Source organism: Bos taurus, chromosome 9, assembly GCF_002263795.3.
Source record: "Bos taurus isolate L1 Dominette 01449 registration number 42190680 breed Hereford chromosome 9, ARS-UCD2.0, whole genome shotgun sequence".
Taxonomy (NCBI): domain Eukaryota; kingdom Metazoa; phylum Chordata; class Mammalia; order Artiodactyla; family Bovidae; genus Bos; species Bos taurus.
In genome coordinates, this window is record NC_037336.1 from 7697321 (window position 1) to 7716568 (window position 19248).

The following is a 19248-nucleotide window of genomic DNA, read 5'->3' on the forward strand; positions in this document are numbered from 1 at the left end:
TTATGGCAATGAAACCAAGAAGTAATTTGAAGGAAAGGATATCAAGTAATCTTTTAATTTTTAATAATGGATTGCTCAGATTTCTAGTGTTTCTTAATAGAAATTAATTTATTTTAGACATTAGCGTTAATTTTGTGATCCTCTAAAAATGTATTTTACTTAAATATTTCCTGATATTTATTATGTAATGGTCATTCTTGAATTAATTCTTTGGAAATTGTCATTTATTCACTTAGTCTATTCCTGTTTGGTTCTTTGGGGAAATTAAAGTATTAGTATGTTTAAAATTGGGGCTTCCCCGATGACTCAGTGATGACTGAGTGATGACTCACTGACTCAGTGATGACTCCTGCAGTGTAGGAGAGGCAGGAGATATGGATTCAATCCTTGGGTCAGAAAGATCCCCTGGAGGAGGAAGTAGCAATCCACAGGAGTATTCTTACCTGAAAAATCCTATGGTCAGAGGACCCTCTCGGGCTATACAGTCCAAAGGGTTGCACACAATAGGACTCGACTGAGTGACTGAACAACAACATTTATAACTAACAGTAAAAGGTTTTTCGTAACCGGTGTCCTTTAGAATTTCAACTAATGATGCCTAATCTTAAAATTCCTTGTTTCCAATGGTTCATGTAAGTTCTAGAAATGTCTTTGATGATACAGACTACAAAAGATAATAGTCTTTTCCTCAATCATCTATTTGTTTCCATAAATCACCTGCTTGTACAAGCACTCAACAAATACTTGGTGAGGGAGAGAATTCAATTTTTAAGTCTAATCACATTAAATGTTTTTAAAAAAAATCTCAGAAAACAGAAGGATATTATAATGACTGATAATCTGGCTCCTTGTCACTACCTAGAGAACTCCAAGCAATCTTATGCACACAAAAGAATTTGCATGAAAAAGAACTCTGCCAACTCTATTTCCAATAAGTGTAAAAATAATAAATTCAATAACATGTAAGTGTAGCTAATTACTTCAATTAAGATAAGTAATTTATGTACTTGAAAGGCTCAGGCCATGTTTAGTGGCTTTTCTTGGGTGTGAAAGTATCAGAGACTATTTCTTACTTATCTTTGTAATTTTAATACTTAACATAGTAAATAATTGACAAAAATTAAGTGGTATTTTAAAACATTAAGCTTTGTTTTAGGACACTGAGATTTAAATCCTAAATAAAATAGTACTTTAATTATTTTCATAACTTGAGTATATTTATACATTAAAATATATAGTAAATGCTGTTGACAAAAGAAATGTTGACCGTCATAATCATGCATACCTAACATTTAAGTACTTTATAAGAATTTTATTTTTCACCCATTGAACTGTTCACCAAAGAATATTAGAGAAATGATTTTCAGCATCTAAAAATTTGCATTTTGAAGAAGCAATTCATAGAATAAAATTTATTTATAGAATAAATGTTGAACCCTAGCTATGCAAAGCAGGAGGTGATTTTAAATCTCATAAGGTGTACTTCCTTCTCATAGAAGTTTATAATCTAGTTGGGGGAATAAGGCACCTAATCTAATAATTGAAAATCCATTATTGACATAAAACAGACAGAAGCTAAGGCATACGGAAGCTGATGCTGATTGGTTGGTTAGTTCATGGTGGTGGTGCCATTGGGGGTGGGACTTGCAGTGGCTTTGTTGCAGGCATGCCTGGAGAAAAAGATGTTTCAGGTGAGGAAATTAAGAGAAAGGGTGTATTGGCCTGACTATTTCCATGACCAAAAGTCGTGCAATGGGGTGTAGCATAAAAGTACAGCATAACTTTGAGAGTTTCTTGAGAAGCAATAGTGAGCTAGAATAGTTTCTGTGGAAAGGTGAGCGAAAGCTATCTGACAACATGAAGTTAATATTTATATTGCAAGCTAGATGGCAGTAACAACTGTTATCAAATAATCTGATGTTCTACTTGTCCATACATTGAAGAATAAACACATGGTAAAATAATGAATTATGTGTGTGTTAACTTATTGATGATTTCACTTTATTATAACCCTTGATTTCCAGAAAAAAATTCATAACTGAAAATTGAACACCAAGAGTCAGTTTACGAGTGTATTTGTTTCTTAGTCATCTACTTATAAGTCCTGGGTGGGGGAATAAAAGACATAAAACTATATTTAAAGCAACAAATTTGTATCTAACTTCCAGAGGCTACTGCTTTTTTTTGAAGTGCAGCGAAAGAGTTTGTATGAGAAAATGTGCCTAAACATGGAAGCCATATGAGTTTTATACATGAACACAGTTGTTTATTGACCCCTTCATTGATAGTATCAGTATAAAGATATAGGAAATAACCCTGTATTTTCATAAGCCATATACCATATGTATATACACAATATTATGCTATACATGACTTCATCTGATTCCATAACTTGCTTTTCATTGCTTTCACCAAAGCAGATCATCTTTTTATTTGGCTATGCTATTTTCTCATGTAACTAATGTAGTATATGACCTTTGAATCATTTGAATATGGATCAACAATCATGAAGAACTTACTTATTCAGAAAGTATAACACTCTAAAGGTTTACCTTCTCTCATACTCACCAAGTAAGAGAATAATAGCAAACATAATAGCTTGTTATTTTTAAAGTTTGGATGATTTAATTGGCCTTTATTTTCATAAGAAGTCAAGAAGATAATATCATCTTGAAAGAGAATACCGATATTTGAAAGTATCCCATTGTGAGATATGGATGGAGCCATAACGTTTGTTGTTAAACCTCACCATTGATAATAACACTTAAACAAAGATGTTTATTTTTTTGCAAACACTCGGCACATAAACATTAGCAAGAGAAAGTCATTTAATTAGATAAGAGTTTACAAATGTCACTTACAAATTGGGATTATTTTAGGTCTGAAACAGTCAGTCTAGAACATTAAAAAAAATACCACCATAGTGTTGCTTTTCCATCTGAGAAAAATAAATAAATGGCTAACATGTCATCTGTCTTATAAGGAATTTGGTTACATCAATACTTCTTAATAGTTTTAATTTTTAAAGTAATTTTAGATAAGTTGTTTTGATGGCAATAATAAAAATTTCATTTAAAGTTTTGGTTGTATAAAAATTATGTAATAATGTCCATATATGATTGAAGACTTTTTTAAATACTATGACCCATGATAAGGCATCAGCACTAATATTTTATAACATTGGTGATTAATAAGTAGAAGTGACTAGATTGAAGAATATAGAAATCTAATTTGTAGTATAAATATATTCAGGAGACTTCAATTACATTCCAGCTAATAATATGACATATTCACTGAAATAACTAATGCCTATTTTAAAAAAATAAGTAAACTCATGTTTAAACTTCAGAATTATTAAAAATTGAATATGATACTTTTAAAATGATCTCAGCAGTGTCAGCTTATATCCTCAGACTCCTAAATTTCAGCATCATCGTCCCTGTACAGTAAACTGTTTTTTCTTAGAAAACAAATTGCAGGCTATTATCATACTGCCACTGAGTTGAAGAATTGCCTTTTCTAAAGCAGGTAATAAAGTTACCTAGTAGTTAGGATGTTGTAGGCATGGGATAATTTCTTTCGCTGTCCTTCACTCTACGGGTGCCCAAACTGCCTTAGTCTAGGTGTCCGAGCCTCCAGATTATTTTCGTGAACCTGTACTCTGATTCAGATGCCCTAAGTGAAAGACACACACACATACACAATTTAAATGATAAATTCAAGGGGACAGAAGGTAAAGCATACTGTTAATAAAAATTACTACTCCATTTCCTTTGCTATTTCAGATCCAGAGAAATTTCAGTTATATATAATATTTTAAAATATTGGGTAGTGCATGAATCTAGATATAAATTTTCAAAGTAGTCACTTTCCAAAATCATTAAATGATATGTGATTAGATGCTTCTTATTAGTAGAATGAAGCATGATTTAGGCAGAACCTACAGTGCACATAAACAAATGCACTGAAAGGTCATTGGCAGCAATGGGAAACAGTGATGGATTTTACAAGATTCAACCAACTGACTTTTTATGAAAATTTCAGTTTCCTGCCTTGGATTCTATCTAAACTGACAAAAACACACATTTAAATTTCTCAAATTTCTCATGGGATGTTCACTTGTGTAGAGTGTCTGGCAAGGATTTCTGATAAATCAATCTGTCAGGTGCCATACTTTTAATATTTATGAGGAAAGCTGCCAGGCTGGACAAAACACATGCTAATGTTTTCTCTTCACACAAAAGATCAGAGCTGTGCATACAAAAATGCACTGCTTAATTGCACAAAGTACACCGTAGTATTTTAGCAGAAGATTATTTAAAGATGGATGGGAAAAGCCAAAACAATAAGCTGGTGAAATTACCCATTCCTAAATGTTGACATTATTAGTTCTAGCAATAGAGCTGCACAATCATTAGAACGTATTTTACCCAATCATCTGTGTCATGTAGAAAAGACCTGGTCTTAAAGGCCCAGCAATTTTCTTGTAACATTGAGCACCACTGACCTCTGGCCTTCAGCAATGCCCTCCCAACACCTGCACTCCGGTGAGCCAGAACAAAACATGCCATTCATGAGGCTTTGTTTTTATTAAAATTATTTTTAGTGGCTCAGCGGTAAAGAATCTGCCTGCCAATGCAGGAGACGCCCGTTCAATCCCTGGGTCAGGAAGATCCCACGGTGGGGGGAAATAGCAACCCACTCCAGTATTCTTGACTGGGAATATCCCATGGACAGAGGAGCCTGGAAGGCTACAAAAATTATTTTATAGTAGCAGTGAAAAGTATGGAACTCTTACAGAGTTCTAAGTGTATAGATTAAAAATATATATTATGTGGAATCTATTCTTTTGTTCAGCTTATTTTTTTCTCTCCCCCATCTGTCTCTGAGTTATGCCCAGATTTTTCTTCCTTTCTTAGGAGGTATACATTGAAAGGATTGAATGAAAAAACCTGGAGTCATTCTCATTCTTAAACATAACGTTTAAAAGTGCTTAGAAAAGAAATGAAGAATTATGTGGGGACAAGGCAGGAGAAGATGAGAATTATTTAAGCTACCATTTTCTATAATCTTTGGAGGACACCAAGGTCAACTTCATCTTTGGAAAAACAGTTCATCAAGTGAATGTTTGCCGTAGGTGAGCTAGGTTACAGGATTACTCACTCCACAAGAAAGTGCTGAAAAAACCTGTGGGGGTGATCACTCTTCGGCAAAGCAGCAACCGCTTTGCAGTCAGGATTCTCTGAAGAACAAGTTAGCACTGTGGTTGTATTTTTTCTGATGCATTGCTTCAAAACATGATCAGACAAGAATACACTACTTCTGTTGATTAAGCTGACTTAAAACCCAATGTTTCATTTCACTGACTGTTATTATTGTCTCTTGAAATCTTGCTCTTGTTTATAGATTTTTTTTTGACTGGAGTTTAGAAATATTCCAAGCAGATGAGCCTAGAAAATTTAGAATCATGGAATGAATCAGTAACTTCTAGATCTGTGTAGGAACATATTGCATGAGACAGTGATGTGATTTGTGAGAAATGTCTACACACGAGCTTTCATATACCTTTATTCTGTCTTTAGAATTTGGAATGATGGGAGATCATACAATTAAAAGTCAGCGACCTCGATCTGTTCATGAAAAAAGGGTCCCTCAGGAACAAGCTGATGCTGCTAAATTTATGGCACAAACTGGTAATACGTTAGTTACATTTTTCTATTTATTGTTGTTAATTTAATGAAACCACTGCATGTTTTCATAATCTTTTGCTGCACATTTGTCAGTTTTTGGAGCTGATATTTTTTTTGAGCCATTTTTTTTTTTTTGTCACCAGTTAAAGTCCATAAATGAAGTAGCTGTGAATTGAAAGTGCACAAAAATGTATAAGATTTATTTTGCTTTCAGCGTGAGACATTTAGGATTTACATATTATTACTTATGTTAATTAACTAATTAAAATGTATTATTAAACTTTTACAGAAAGTCAACAAAGTTATTTCATCAACAAATGATTATTTTGACTTTTCAGAATTAAAACTTGAAGTAGGACTTTAGATGATGAAATTTAATGTTTAATATGTTTAATATTTTTTTCAAATGTCTTGCATCATCTAACTATTAATTGATTGTTAAAATGTATAGCAATTAGAAATTTTTTTAGAATTTAATATTTTTAATTTGAAGAGTTTTCTTATATGAGCTAAATAATAAAAAGTTGACAGTCTTTATTCATAGCTGTAAAACACTCCTAGTAATTTAATATCAATAGAATAACTTTTTTGGTTTATAACATTTTAATTTTAAATAAATCAGATTATTCTTAAATACATCCCCTCCAAATATAGATACATTCCTCTTTTGGCTCATCATAATAAGTGGGCTATAGTTCCACCTCTTTGTACTGCATGTAGAATGTTCTTAGATGAAAATATGACTAAACTGTATTGTGACTATTTTCAGCCATCACTTTTATTTCAGGAAATTGCAAACTAACAGTTTTATCTATGTCTTCACAAAGTCTTATATGTCCCAATCTAGACGATGTGTTTTACTATTTTTACAGAAGTTTCAAGTACATGATCAACTTTTGACATAACATTCAGAGAAATTTTGATGAAATTCTCTTGAAAAATGAATATGCCCTTTAGTTCATATATTCTTCAGATAATTTTATTCAGAACACTGGATTTGTATCTACAGCTTAAAAACTGCAAATATTCTTAATGAATTGTGCTCTTAGTAATGGGTTAGTAGTCGTAGACTTGAATATATTAGTGGCAAATAGGTCAATGAATTCTCAGAACAGAAAGAACATTTAGAATAAATTCTACAATTAAGAACATATTTTTAGCTTTGTAAAACTACATGTTACAGCCAAATCCAGAAATGAAGAAAGTTTGCTTATCTGGATTGCTTTTTGTGTAGCTTCTTGTTTAAGAAGAGCTTATTTATGTTTTTACTGTTTGATTGTGCAAAAGCAAAAGTGCATGACTAGGTTTTGGCAAATTTTCAAATTTCTAAATGTATTTTTCTCCCTTACAGGGATCAACAATTCAACTACTGACCAGAGATTAGGGAGTGTTTGTCTCTAAATAAAGCATAGAGCATGGGCTGACTACTCAGCCTTCTAAGATTAGAGGTGTCTTGACTTTTTGCAAAAGAAGTGGCAGACACTGGCTTACTAAAATTCCTAAAACTATGGTCACTTATTAATAAAATGAAGAACCATAGTTTTAATTTTCCAAGAATGTAGCACAAGTTTTTTATATAAACTTAATTTTTGGATTTGCCTGACACATACCAAGAGAATTCAGAGTTTTCAGCCAAAAACCTTTTTGCAAAGTCAAATCACAAGGAACATTATGTTTTCTTAGTGATTTATTACTAATTTCTGTTTTAATTTACTCATTATTTTCCAAGCATTGTTTTGTATCTACTATATAGTAACACATGATTTGGTAAAATAGATGAAATGCTTATTAAATAGATACATGAAGAGCTTTAAAACTGTTTCTCCATGCTGTGAACAATAAGTTGGAAATGTCAATAAACTTCAGAATTAAACTTCTGAAAATATTGATGAAATGCTTGATTTGATAGCTAGTATATATTTCTAATTTCATTTTAATCCAAAGATAAGCAACTATAAATACAGGTATAAGACTGATTTTAAGTTTAAATTACTATAATACTGATAAAAGACTAGAAAACTGCATTTTAGTTTTTAAAATGCATAATTTGACACTCACAGTTGTAAAGCTAAACGGAGAGGGTTTTTTCCCCTTAAATATTTTTTGAGTTATACTTTCTCTAGATGTTTAGGTAGTTGGAATAAATACAGCTGAGTATCACACAATAAAATTTTATGAAAGTTAACTTTTATTTATAAAACATCTATTTCACCAAATAAAACTTTTCTATTTATAAAACAAAATAAATGAGTGTTACATATAAACAATGATAATCATTTGCTAACATTAATTTAAAAACAAAGAATAATAAAATAGATGTAAAGCTGAATAATAAAATACAATATATTTGTATATTAGTCCTGAGGGAAAACAAAGCAGCAGCTATCAGACCTTAAAATTTAAGAGTTCCTTTCAAAATGAGTAACCTGGCCTCTTCAACCAGTCTGATCAGTCAACCCTTTTTATGAAATAATAATTAAGTGGCAATTTTTTTAGAAGAGTAATATTTAGTAAGGTTGTATTACTTTATCAAACTAACTCGATCATTTTAGTCAATTAGGTAATTGAGATAGGTTAGTTTGGGCATACATGTACAATGTTCGAATGAAATGAAATGCTGTGATAAGATATATAGACATCTAAATTAAATGCCAACAAAATGGCTTAAGCCATTTTAATTATACTCACTGATGCTTTTTTAACGTCATAGTTATAAAATGATCTTATAAAAATGTTTAGGAAACTAGTCTTTTATTCCAGTGGAGAAAATAGAATACATTAATACGTTGCATGTTATTTAAGACAGAAAAATAAAATTGTAAATATATTTCTAATTTCATAATTTTTACATACTAGCAACATTTTATATTAATCTTTTGTTTATAGCTTAAAATGCACTCATACATTATCTCATTTAATTCTCACAAATAGGTTTTGAGGTAGATATGTTACACATCTGACTGAGAGATTCAGAAAAATAAAGTAACTTTCTCCAGGTCTCAGAGCTAATATGCATTAGATTTCCATCAAACACAGGTCTTCTGACTCTACGTGCAGTGCTTTCTAGTTTCCTTTCATGTTTTATGTCAGAATAAAGGGCCTTAAAAGTTCCGTAGATACTGAATCCTTCTACACCATGTGTAATGTGCCTTCAGTTACAAGTTAAGGAACCAAATTATAGTAGTTTGTGCTCTCTCCAAAGACACATATATTAAAAAGAGTATACATTGTGTTATACTTTACTATTTTAATATCAGTGCATTTTTTATAAAATAATTTTGCTGGAAAGTGTTTCTCACAAAGCCCCAAGACTAGAACAGCCTTCATGCCCTTCTGGGATGAGGCCATGGGCAGAATGGAAAATGTAACTACTGCATGGAAGTATTACTTGAAATTATAGATGGAGATATAACAAGGTCATTTTTATAGGTTGACCAATATTTTAATGGCAAGGTTTGATTAGTAATTTGAAAGCCCATATATATGTTTTCCATTTATTTATTTTGGTTTCGATCAGCAAAAGGAACCATCAGTTTGAGAGAGTGAATTAGCCAATTCTGAAGAATAATTATCAGTCCCTCCAACCTAGGCATCACTGTCTAGCTTTTTCAACAACATTGTAGCTTCATACATACAGAAGCAACCTAAATTTTCAATATTTGTACAAAAATGCCCTTAAAAGTAGTTTGTGATCCTGATTCATTGCTCACTTAAATTAAAACATTTTTTCCTGCCATCATAACAATGCAATGCTTTTGTGGAAAAATAGAACTAATTGTATTCATAACTTTTATCATTTACTTATTATAGAATTCACAATGTTCAAAGTTTTCTGGCTTTTAATTAATAATATTCAACCATGATATTTCTACTTCACTTAGTCTTATCATAAACACCAGTTCAACTATCACAAGAAAAAAAAATTTCATTATATTTTCCCCAAATTTAAGTTTAAATTTTGATTACTATATACATATATATGCATGTATATATACATGTGTAGATATTTTTAACCATTGTTATATTATTTGGTTTCTAAAATAATGATTTCAACCTTGATAGAGTATTCTTTAATGTAAATGCATAAACTATTAGTCATAGCTTTAAATATTATTCAAATGTCATTCAATAACATTTTACGGACTAGTAATATATAAATTGGTAGAGGCAAAAAATACTGGAATAATCAAGGGTGGTGATTAGAGTATGACCAAGACAAACATTGATCACAACACTGAAAAGATGTCCTACTTAATATAAACTGTCATCCCAGTTACCACTGTACCCTATGACATACATCCAGTTATAAATGCATTCTATTATTTATACCTCGGGTGCATAATGCAGACCAATATAAGAACAAATGTTTCTACTACATACAAAGTGTGGGTGGTGGACCCATGCTTGTCTGTGACCTAATTGTCCTGGGCCTTGAGATAAGACGCTTACAACAGAATGTAACTAGAACTACTTTATCAAATGCGCGTTTTATTTCAGCTGATTCTCTTTTTCTTGAAAAAAATAACTTCTCAGTGAAGAAATCAGAACATTGAGTTACATTCTGATCCAATCTCCTTCTGTCCTAAAGTCCCCGCCTGTGGATCAGCTGCCTTGAGTTACACTGCAAATCATTTCTAAGTCATTTACTAACCTTTCCACAGAAGGTGGACACATGGATTATCACATTCTATCCTTTGAATTCTATTCCCAAGGCAAATTCTAAGTGAAACCTATAAAATATAAATTGCTCCTTGGTTTATATAATCAGTGATACAAAGCTTTCAGAAACACTTTGCCAAATGATGGAAAAGTACTTTTCAACAAAGTCTAAATTTAACTAGTATCTTCCAGTAGGTAAATGGCCTGACTTTGTATTTGGAGAAAAGCAACTACAACTTTTCCAACCAGTTTTCAAAAATCTATTCTGAACACCATGACCAGAATATAATTATCAATAGGAGCTCTTGGGATTGTCTTAGAAATTCTTGATTTTACATCTCCTTGGGACGTGACTTTGGATAATAATAGAAGGGAGACATAGTTTCAGGGTGATACCTACTCCAAGAAAATTAATGAATTCAGACATTCAATGACTTTTAAAACCCTAGTTTTTAGTAAAAACTAGTTCCAGGTTAAATTAACAGAAATCATAGAGAAATTTTCCTTTATTTCAATTAAAATTCATTTTGAGGAAAATTGTGAGCAGAACATTTTAAAACAAATTATCACAAATGAATAACTGTTATAGGATGAAAAACTAGGAATTGAACTAGGAATAAATTATAGATAAGTGTCAATGTTCAACACAATAAAAATTAGATATGCCCAAACTCCCAGGGCCCTACCTAATTCAGCATTAGAAAGGAGATTATGCAACAAAGAATTGGGGAAGGATGCATCAATATATGCCTGCTCATCAAAGCCAGAGTAAGTTTAGCCATGCATTTTGCTTTCTCTTCCAAGCAAGTACAGAGCCTTAGACTGGTTTGAAAAGAATCGCTCCAACAATCATTCATTCCTTGTTGAAAAACACCGACTGGTCCATTCATAGCATCCATGGCCCAGTGGATTTGTGAAGCAGAGTCTTGCTAACAAGGTTATAGCTAACGTGAACCTTGCATCAGTGTCATAGGATCTCTATTTACATTTCTTTTTCTCTGAAATGTTTTTGTATGGCTTTGATGTACTGTCATGTTTTTACATTGAAATTATCCTTGCATGTCATAATGTCACTGTGGTATAATGCTTACTAGATGAATATTCAAGACGGTATTTCATGTTTGTTTGTTGTCTTGCTCACAGGTGAATCTGGCGTGGAAGAGTGGTCCCAGTGGAGCACATGCTCAGTTACTTGTGGTCAGGGGTCGCAGGTGCGAACCAGAACTTGTGTATCACCTTACGGGACACACTGCAGCGGCCCATTAAGAGAATCAAGGGTTTGCAATAACACTGCCCTCTGTCCAGGTAGTGTTAGCAGCAACTACAACTGTGGATGTTATTGAATTGTGTCATGCTACGCATTTGGAACAATGTGTTATTTTCATATGAACTGGGTATAGACATTTTAATAAGAGTGAATAAGTGTAATTTGTTTTCAGCTGTGAAATTTTATTATGTATGTGCTGCTTTCTGCTTTCAGAGCAGTCAAGCAATTATATAAGTGACTCCCTACCCACTTGAAACTATAAGCTTGATATTTCTGTATCTGTTTCTCATGGTATTTAAGGTTCAAAGTCTTATTTTAAAAGGTGAAAAAGTCCAATTGAATGTTGGATGAACAGTGAAATTTGCCAGCATCCTGGAATGTGATCAGTAGGCACTGTTTAGGCAGTGGTTAATGCAGCAATACAACCTTTAAGGGAGTCAGCTATTTTCCTACCACTTATTTAACCCATCAGAAAAAAAGTGCCCCTGACCAAAGGACTTTCTGTTAGTTTATTTTATTCAAGTGACTGCCCTCATCAAAGCCATCCTCTGCTTTGTAAACTTAAAGTCACTAATGGAAAAAGATGGTCTTCTTTATAGCATAATAGCTTACCCACTTAGGATCCGATTTTTCCATGTTGCTTCATTTTTTGGCAGGCAGTGCATATATGCATATTATGAGCATTTCTTCTTCTCAGAACTCTGACTTTCCTGTAAAATGAGTACCAACAGGATTCTTTCAAGAAGTCCAAAGCACATAATCCTGTGAATCTCCAGGTTTATACTTATGCTCAGCCATCTGACGGATGGGTGATGCAAACTCATTATTCCCTGCAGTTGACAATGGACTTGCATTCACAGCCCATCTAGATCCTCTGGAGTGAGACAGGCACAAGGAAAGGGCTGGGCACTGCGCTGCCTTTCATCTGGTGAAGTGTGCTTAAGGCTTCTGGAGAGTTCCACTTCCAGAGAAGGCTGATTCTGCAGTTGCTAAAAGCAAAAGTACAAAGTGGGTGGCCCAGGGCAGGGATAGTCCGGATTTCCCAGAAGGGGCAAGGGCAACCCATTCAAAAACAAGTTGGAGGAGGAGTTATTTAATAGGGACAGAGTTTTGATTTGCAGAATGAAAATTTTTTGGAGACTTGTTTCCCAACAATATGGATATACTTAATACTGCTGAATTGTATACTTAGAAAGGATCCGAAGATAAATTTTCCGTTTGGTATATTTTTATCACAATAAAAGGAAAGACACACTGGTAAAAATAAAAAGGGAAGAAAGTGGTGAGCAGTCCTGAAGAAGGAATGCTTTGGTGAGCTGGGAGATCCCTTTGTCAGGGGCTTGGAAGGCACATAGCAGTAGAATTAAAAAATAAACAGTGGGACTTCCCTGGCGATCCAGTGGTTAAGACTCCACATTTCCACTGCAGGGGCCAGTGGATTTGATGCCTGGTCACCGAACTAAAATCCCACAGGCCCCACTATGCAGCCAAAAACAAAAAGTAAAAAATAACTAAACAGAGCAGAACAACAGGAAAAAGAATAGATATATACATAACACACATATATAACTGAACCACTTTGCTGTACACCTGCAACACTGTAAATCAACTCTACTTCAATTAAAAAAAAAAGATAAACAGGGCAGAAATCTATGAGGAATGGCAGGAAAAGAGCAATAATTCCACTAAAAACAAGAAAAGTCAGTGAGCATCAGACTAGATGAGAAGGAACATCAAATGAAAATTACAAAGTGAGGGAAAAATGCTTAAGGAAGTTGTGGATGGGGAAGACAAAAAAAAAAAAAAAGACAAAACAGGAGTCACAGAGCAAAGTGGACTCTAATACACATTAGGCAAGAGCAGAAAAGCAAATAGTAAGGAGATGGGCATTTCTAAATTTTGTAGGTAAAAGGACCTCATGAAAAATGCTAGTGGATTTCTGCTGAGTGTGTGTTAAGTGCACAGTGCACTGTCTGGACTAGTACTTAAATCCGGCCCCTACTTAACAGTGTTTACATTAAGGGCTCTGTACTGGACAAGGAGAGAACTGTCAAGAGAGATTTAGGTTGTACTTGACCTATACACTTACCTTGCCAGCATCCTTTTGAAGAGTCAAGATCCTTTCAATGTACAGGAATAAAATCTAATGGCTAACAGATCCCTAAGTGCAGGTCTGAGTGGGGCTGAGGAGTTCCCCACAGTTCTCTGTTCAGAGCTTACTTTCCAGATACTAGCCATAAACACTCACCTGGTTGGCAAATGAAAACCTCCATCTTCCTGCCAGACGATGTTGATTCACCCATCCCTGGGCATGGAGACCATCTGTCGTGGGACCAGCATGTTCTCCCTTTCACTCTGTGTCTCAGGTCCAGAAAACAATAATATTCTATGATGGTCAAGTTTGTCCTCATTTTCTTAAACCTCCTACCGTGATGCCTACTGAAGAAGTACATGCTAATTATTGGTTCCTCTTCACCTCCACATACATAGAGGTTTGTCTGTCTAAATAGTAAGGATGATAAGAAATCTGTATCTTTTAATCATCTAACCACTGTTATAGTTCTGATATTGAATCAAAGATCTTGACAAGAGTTTTGTTGATTTCTTTTTAATTTTCCAAACATGAAGAATAACTTAGCAACTTTATTATTTTTTGAATGTACAATAATTATCCCACTACAGGAAACTGATACATTTCAGATGGTGATTGTGCTTGTTATGAAATATTTTGTGTTCAACATTTTGTTCACTTATTTGCCATGCTGGTAAATATGTATGTCTTTATACAACATACAATGAAAACACTAAAAAAAAAAAAAAGATGAATTTAAAATCTGAGATAGTACTTTGAATAGTGTAAATATTTTTTCTGAAATAATAGCTTATTCCCAAGAAGAAAGTTACCTCAGAAATAAATAACCTACTTGTCACCCTGTGTATAAAGAAGTGCATTTGCCATTTAGTTAATGAAAATGACACACAGAAAAATTGAATGTTAAATGTCACTTTTCACAAAATGTATGGAATGATAGAACTAGAGCTTATATTTATTTGTGCTATTAAAGGTTAATCAATAGTGTTATATATTAGTTACCATTCACCCATATTATTCACATTTAAAGAGTTTTTTAAAATTAAACTGCATAATAATTTGTTATTTCTAATATGAATCCTAAAATATCCAGCCTTTTACAAAATTTTTGCCTTGACATCATAGTTTCTTAGAAACTTTTATTGCTTAGAGAAGAAAATGCTAGAGATAAACAGAAAGTAAATTGAGAAAATTAGAGAGCTATGTGAGATTGTGTATGTACTGACCTGGTTTTGGCAACCCACTCCAATTTCTTGACTGGAAAATCCCATGGATGGAGGAGCCTGGTGGGCTACAGTCCATGAGGTAGCAAAGAGTCAAATATGACTGGGCAACTTTCTTTCTTTTTTCTGACTTACAGTTTTATGATCTCTTCCAGGGTTTCTGAAACCTTGGTACTATCAACATTTTGATGTGGATAAATCTTTATTGTGGGGAGCTGGCCTGAAGGTGCAGGGATGTCTGGCAGCATCCCTGACGCCTACCCTTCAGATGCCAGGAGACTTCCTTCTTCCCCTGAGGCTGTGACAACCAAATATGTCTCTGATGTTCCCAGATGTTCCCTGGGGAGGCAATGTTGCCTCTGGTTGAGAACTACTAATCTACTCTATATGTACTGCAGTATTTTAGAATAAATGTTTATTTAGGCTAAGGAGTGGTTTTGAATTTTTTTTAAGGTCATATTTTCATATCCATTTATTTTCTTAAGAAAAAAAAAGAAAACTTTCACTTAGAGTTATCTTATACATCCCAATCTAAATTACAACATAATTTGTATACTTATTTCAAAATCTGGTAGTAATATAATTTGCATATTGTATATTCTTCATTTCATCTCTAGATAGAATAGAGATGAAATAGAAATATTACAGCTGGTATCTAAAGAGGAAACTATAAAAATAGATTGATTTGATTTGCATCTAGGCATATTTTTCAAATGCACTAGATCACTTTTCATACTTTTCTAAAAAGAAAAGTTTATATAATGAATTCCCATTAAAATTAAAATATTTAACCTTTATCCTAAATCTTATGAAGAGAATGTATAAAATTTATAAAAAAAAAATTGTGCCCTAATTTCCTAATTCAATAGTATCATAAAAATTATTGATAATTTTATGTCCTTTTCAAATAAAAAGTATTTTTGCTTTTTAAAAATGATGTGGAGGAGTCACGAAATTTCACCATGAAACAATAAAGACTTAAAAAGTAGGAGGTAAGATTACTTTTCAGAGGATTCTAGCTTCATAATTTAACTAAGTCATCAAGATTAATTAACATTTCAGTAAGATTTTGGAGAAAAACCTGGCAGTTTAGCAGCTTTTTCTTCTGAGATTGTTCACTGCTTTTGGAACAATGCAGTTTGATAGAAGAGAAAACGAACAGAACGAGAAATAAAAATACTATATAGCCTATTAACATCTTATACAGAAAATAAAGGAGAAATGGTGTTTTTTAAATGGAGAAACTTGATAACTAAACATAAATGCAAAAATTGTTTAAAGGTATGCATTTTACATAACTAAATGTTTGTATATGTTACTTTAAAATATTTTGCTATAATTAATCATATATTCCCATATGTAAATATAGGTATTTGTATATTTTTTTCCTTAGACTTTAAATATAAACTTACTATTTATTCTTATGCCAATATATACAAATTATTTTTGGTGTTCCTAAACTTAAATGGGAAAAATACATATTAATTTCTCTCTCTCTTTTTCTATACAGTGTGTTTGAAATATATTTGCCAGCTAGTTTCACAGTATCTTAAAGAATATTTCATTGACTATTGCCTAAATTTGGCTAATTTTTCCAATAGTTGAACACATTTTCACAAGTTGGGGCAAATAAATAGTATAAATAGAAGAGACTGCCTTATAATTAAGGGTATTGTATCTGTGTTTTTAAAATAACTTGGTCAGCAGATACGTGAAGAAGATTCTAGATGTACTATATTTACTTGAATAACTCTTCTGTTACTTCTACTTGCCCTGACCAATGTTGAAAAGAAAATGAGCATCTTTTTTTTGTTGTTGTTATTTAAGTATAAATTTCTACTCCCCCTACTCATGTCTGTAGGTGTTATATCAAGCATTTGCTCATGGACTTCCAAGAGTAAGATAGAGTTTCAATATCAAGACAAGAACTTTTGACCAGAAGAGCACATTTTGCCTGGTTTATTTTGATTTGTATTATCCATGGGGTGGATATAATACATGTATTATCCATGGAGTGCTACTGCTTACTGCCCCAAATGTTAAAAACTGGGATGGAACTGGTGATTTGACAGTTCAAGAAAGGGACCTAAACTTTTAACCCTAATGGCCTTTTGGCAAAAGTTATCAATATTTATGTGAAGTGTTTATTATGGAGGAACACAAATTATGTTAGTATTTCCAGTCAAGTTTGAATTCATCATGATGGCATATTTGAAGTACTGATGTATTGATAGTTATATGAAGCATAATCTTAATTAAATCATTTGTTTTTTCAAGAAGTTTTACTTAGTAGGAGAATTACCAGTGTCATTTAGTTATTAGAAGAGGAAAGGTGTCTTCTGGTTTCCTGGCTATTAGAAATAGGTCTTCATATTTGCCCCTCATGTTAAACCTAGGGAAAGAGGGGACTCTTAGCAAATAAATAGAAATTTGAAATTTACCTCTTATTCAAAAAACAGTGACTTTAAACACCCACAGATTTTAAATGGCAAAAATACATTTTATAAAATGTGAAGTCTGTTTAAAATATGTACCTTCAATGCTCTGACATCAAAAAATTTATTAATCAAATTTATTAATCCTGAAACTTTTTAAATGTTGAAAAAATTAAGTTGACCCTCTCTATTTAAACTCAGCTTTAACTCCAGAAGGTTACTCTAAGAAATTTAGTTAGTTTTACATAGATGTGAAGTAACTCATGACTGTTTTACCATGACATAGAGAGGTACATTTCCATTAAAAAAAAATAATAAACTATATGACATAAGTAATTGTTCAAATACAAAGGTACATGCAAGTTTATATTATTTTAATGATTTTTGAGTTAACTTACATCTTGTGGCAAATAAGAGTAATTCAAATGAATTTTTAAAATACCTTCATACTTGTCTATTTGATGAGTTTTTTTTTCTTAGTTATGTATTTAAAAAAGTAATCTTTGACTTTGCGTCTCGGTTTCTGTTGTTGAAGCTTCTTTGCTTTATTGCAGTCCATGGAGTCTGGGAGGAGTGGTCTCCGTGGAGTCTGTGCTCATTCACCTGTGGTCGAGGCCAGAGAACCAGAACGCGGTCGTGCACTCCGCCCCAGTATGGGGGGAGGCCGTGCGAAGGGCCGGAGACACATCATAAGCCATGTAATATCGCCCTCTGCCCAGGTGAGCCTGTTCTGCATTTGGTGAGCTTTGTGTTTCTGATCTTTGTATATGGTCCCCAGTATACCTAAGAGATTTTAAGAGTACAACCTTCATTTAGCCGCATTGGAAAATGAGCCTTTTCTTTATTGATTCTTGCTTAAATAAAGCCAGCTACCTTCCTTGATTCTATTGTATGCAGTTGTATATATTAATATTTCATTAATTTTGAAGTATTAATAATTAATACTGTGTACCAGGGGATGCTTACCTTTATTGAAATTCTATAAATATGCATATTAATGATTCCCACTAAGACTTTTATCCTACACATGGATTTCTCTCCTGGAAAAATTATAAGACTTCCCAAAGACTTGAATGGACTGTTGCTTCCACATTGTAAATAGAGAGTCTGGTGTAGAGATGGCCCTTCAATAAGAGGATTATAGACATTTGCTAGAAAATCAGACTTTCTGCATTCACTGCTAGATATTCAAAATGGTTAGATCATAAGTGATATATAATCCTGATATGATTATGAGGACTGTAAAATCTGTTCTTCAAGTGTATTTACATTTTTTTCTTTTCCTTTAAAATGTTTCAATTCTGTTTTACCTTTTGATAATTTCCACCATTGCTCCAGAGAAAAGTCTTCCTAATGCTGTTATTTAGGATGCTGAAACATTCACACATAAAACAAATACCTACAAAATGAAAACGACTGATCTCTAGCTTGAAGGGGTTTGCAATTTATGGGAGAAAATGAACACAAACAATGATAGAATCTCCCAGGAAAGCAAAGATACTTCTTAGAAGAAGACACAGGTATGAGTAGCAAATGGAAAAGTCTAACAAAAATGTGCAGACCAGTATTAATAAGCAGCATCTTCCGTTTGGGAGAGTTTCTCACTGACCCATGCACTCACATATTCTCCATGCAATAAACAGCTGGGATCCCAGTAGTGAACTCCAGACACATTACTTAACTCACATTGAGTCCCATTTGCCCTCTAAATTCCCCACATTAATATCTTATCTTATAATACAATGTTTTAAAGTTCTTCTGGAAATTTTAAGAATCTAAAATATCTGAGGACTATGAAAAACACTCAAAATGCAGAGAAGAAACAGTCATCTAACAAGCTTAATTGTACTCTTTTAATTCGGACGAAGACTAGGGTTCCTAC

At 33.0% G+C, this 19248-nt stretch overlaps 1 protein-coding gene across 2 annotated transcripts in view; it reads left to right on the forward strand.

Moving 5' to 3' along the window:
- The window catches only part of ADGRB3 (adhesion G protein-coupled receptor B3), an 886492-nt gene that overhangs the window by 336590 nt on the left and 530654 nt on the right, over nucleotides 1-19248 (forward strand). For both annotated transcript variants that reach the window (XM_024996868.2, XM_024996869.2), the window contains exons 4-6: nucleotides 5583-5693; nucleotides 11493-11654; nucleotides 17921-18085. In XM_024996868.2, coding sequence (XP_024852636.1) covers nucleotides 5583-5693; nucleotides 11493-11654; nucleotides 17921-18085 — 438 coding nt within the window. The remainder of the gene's footprint in view (nucleotides 1-5582; nucleotides 5694-11492; nucleotides 11655-17920; nucleotides 18086-19248) is intronic.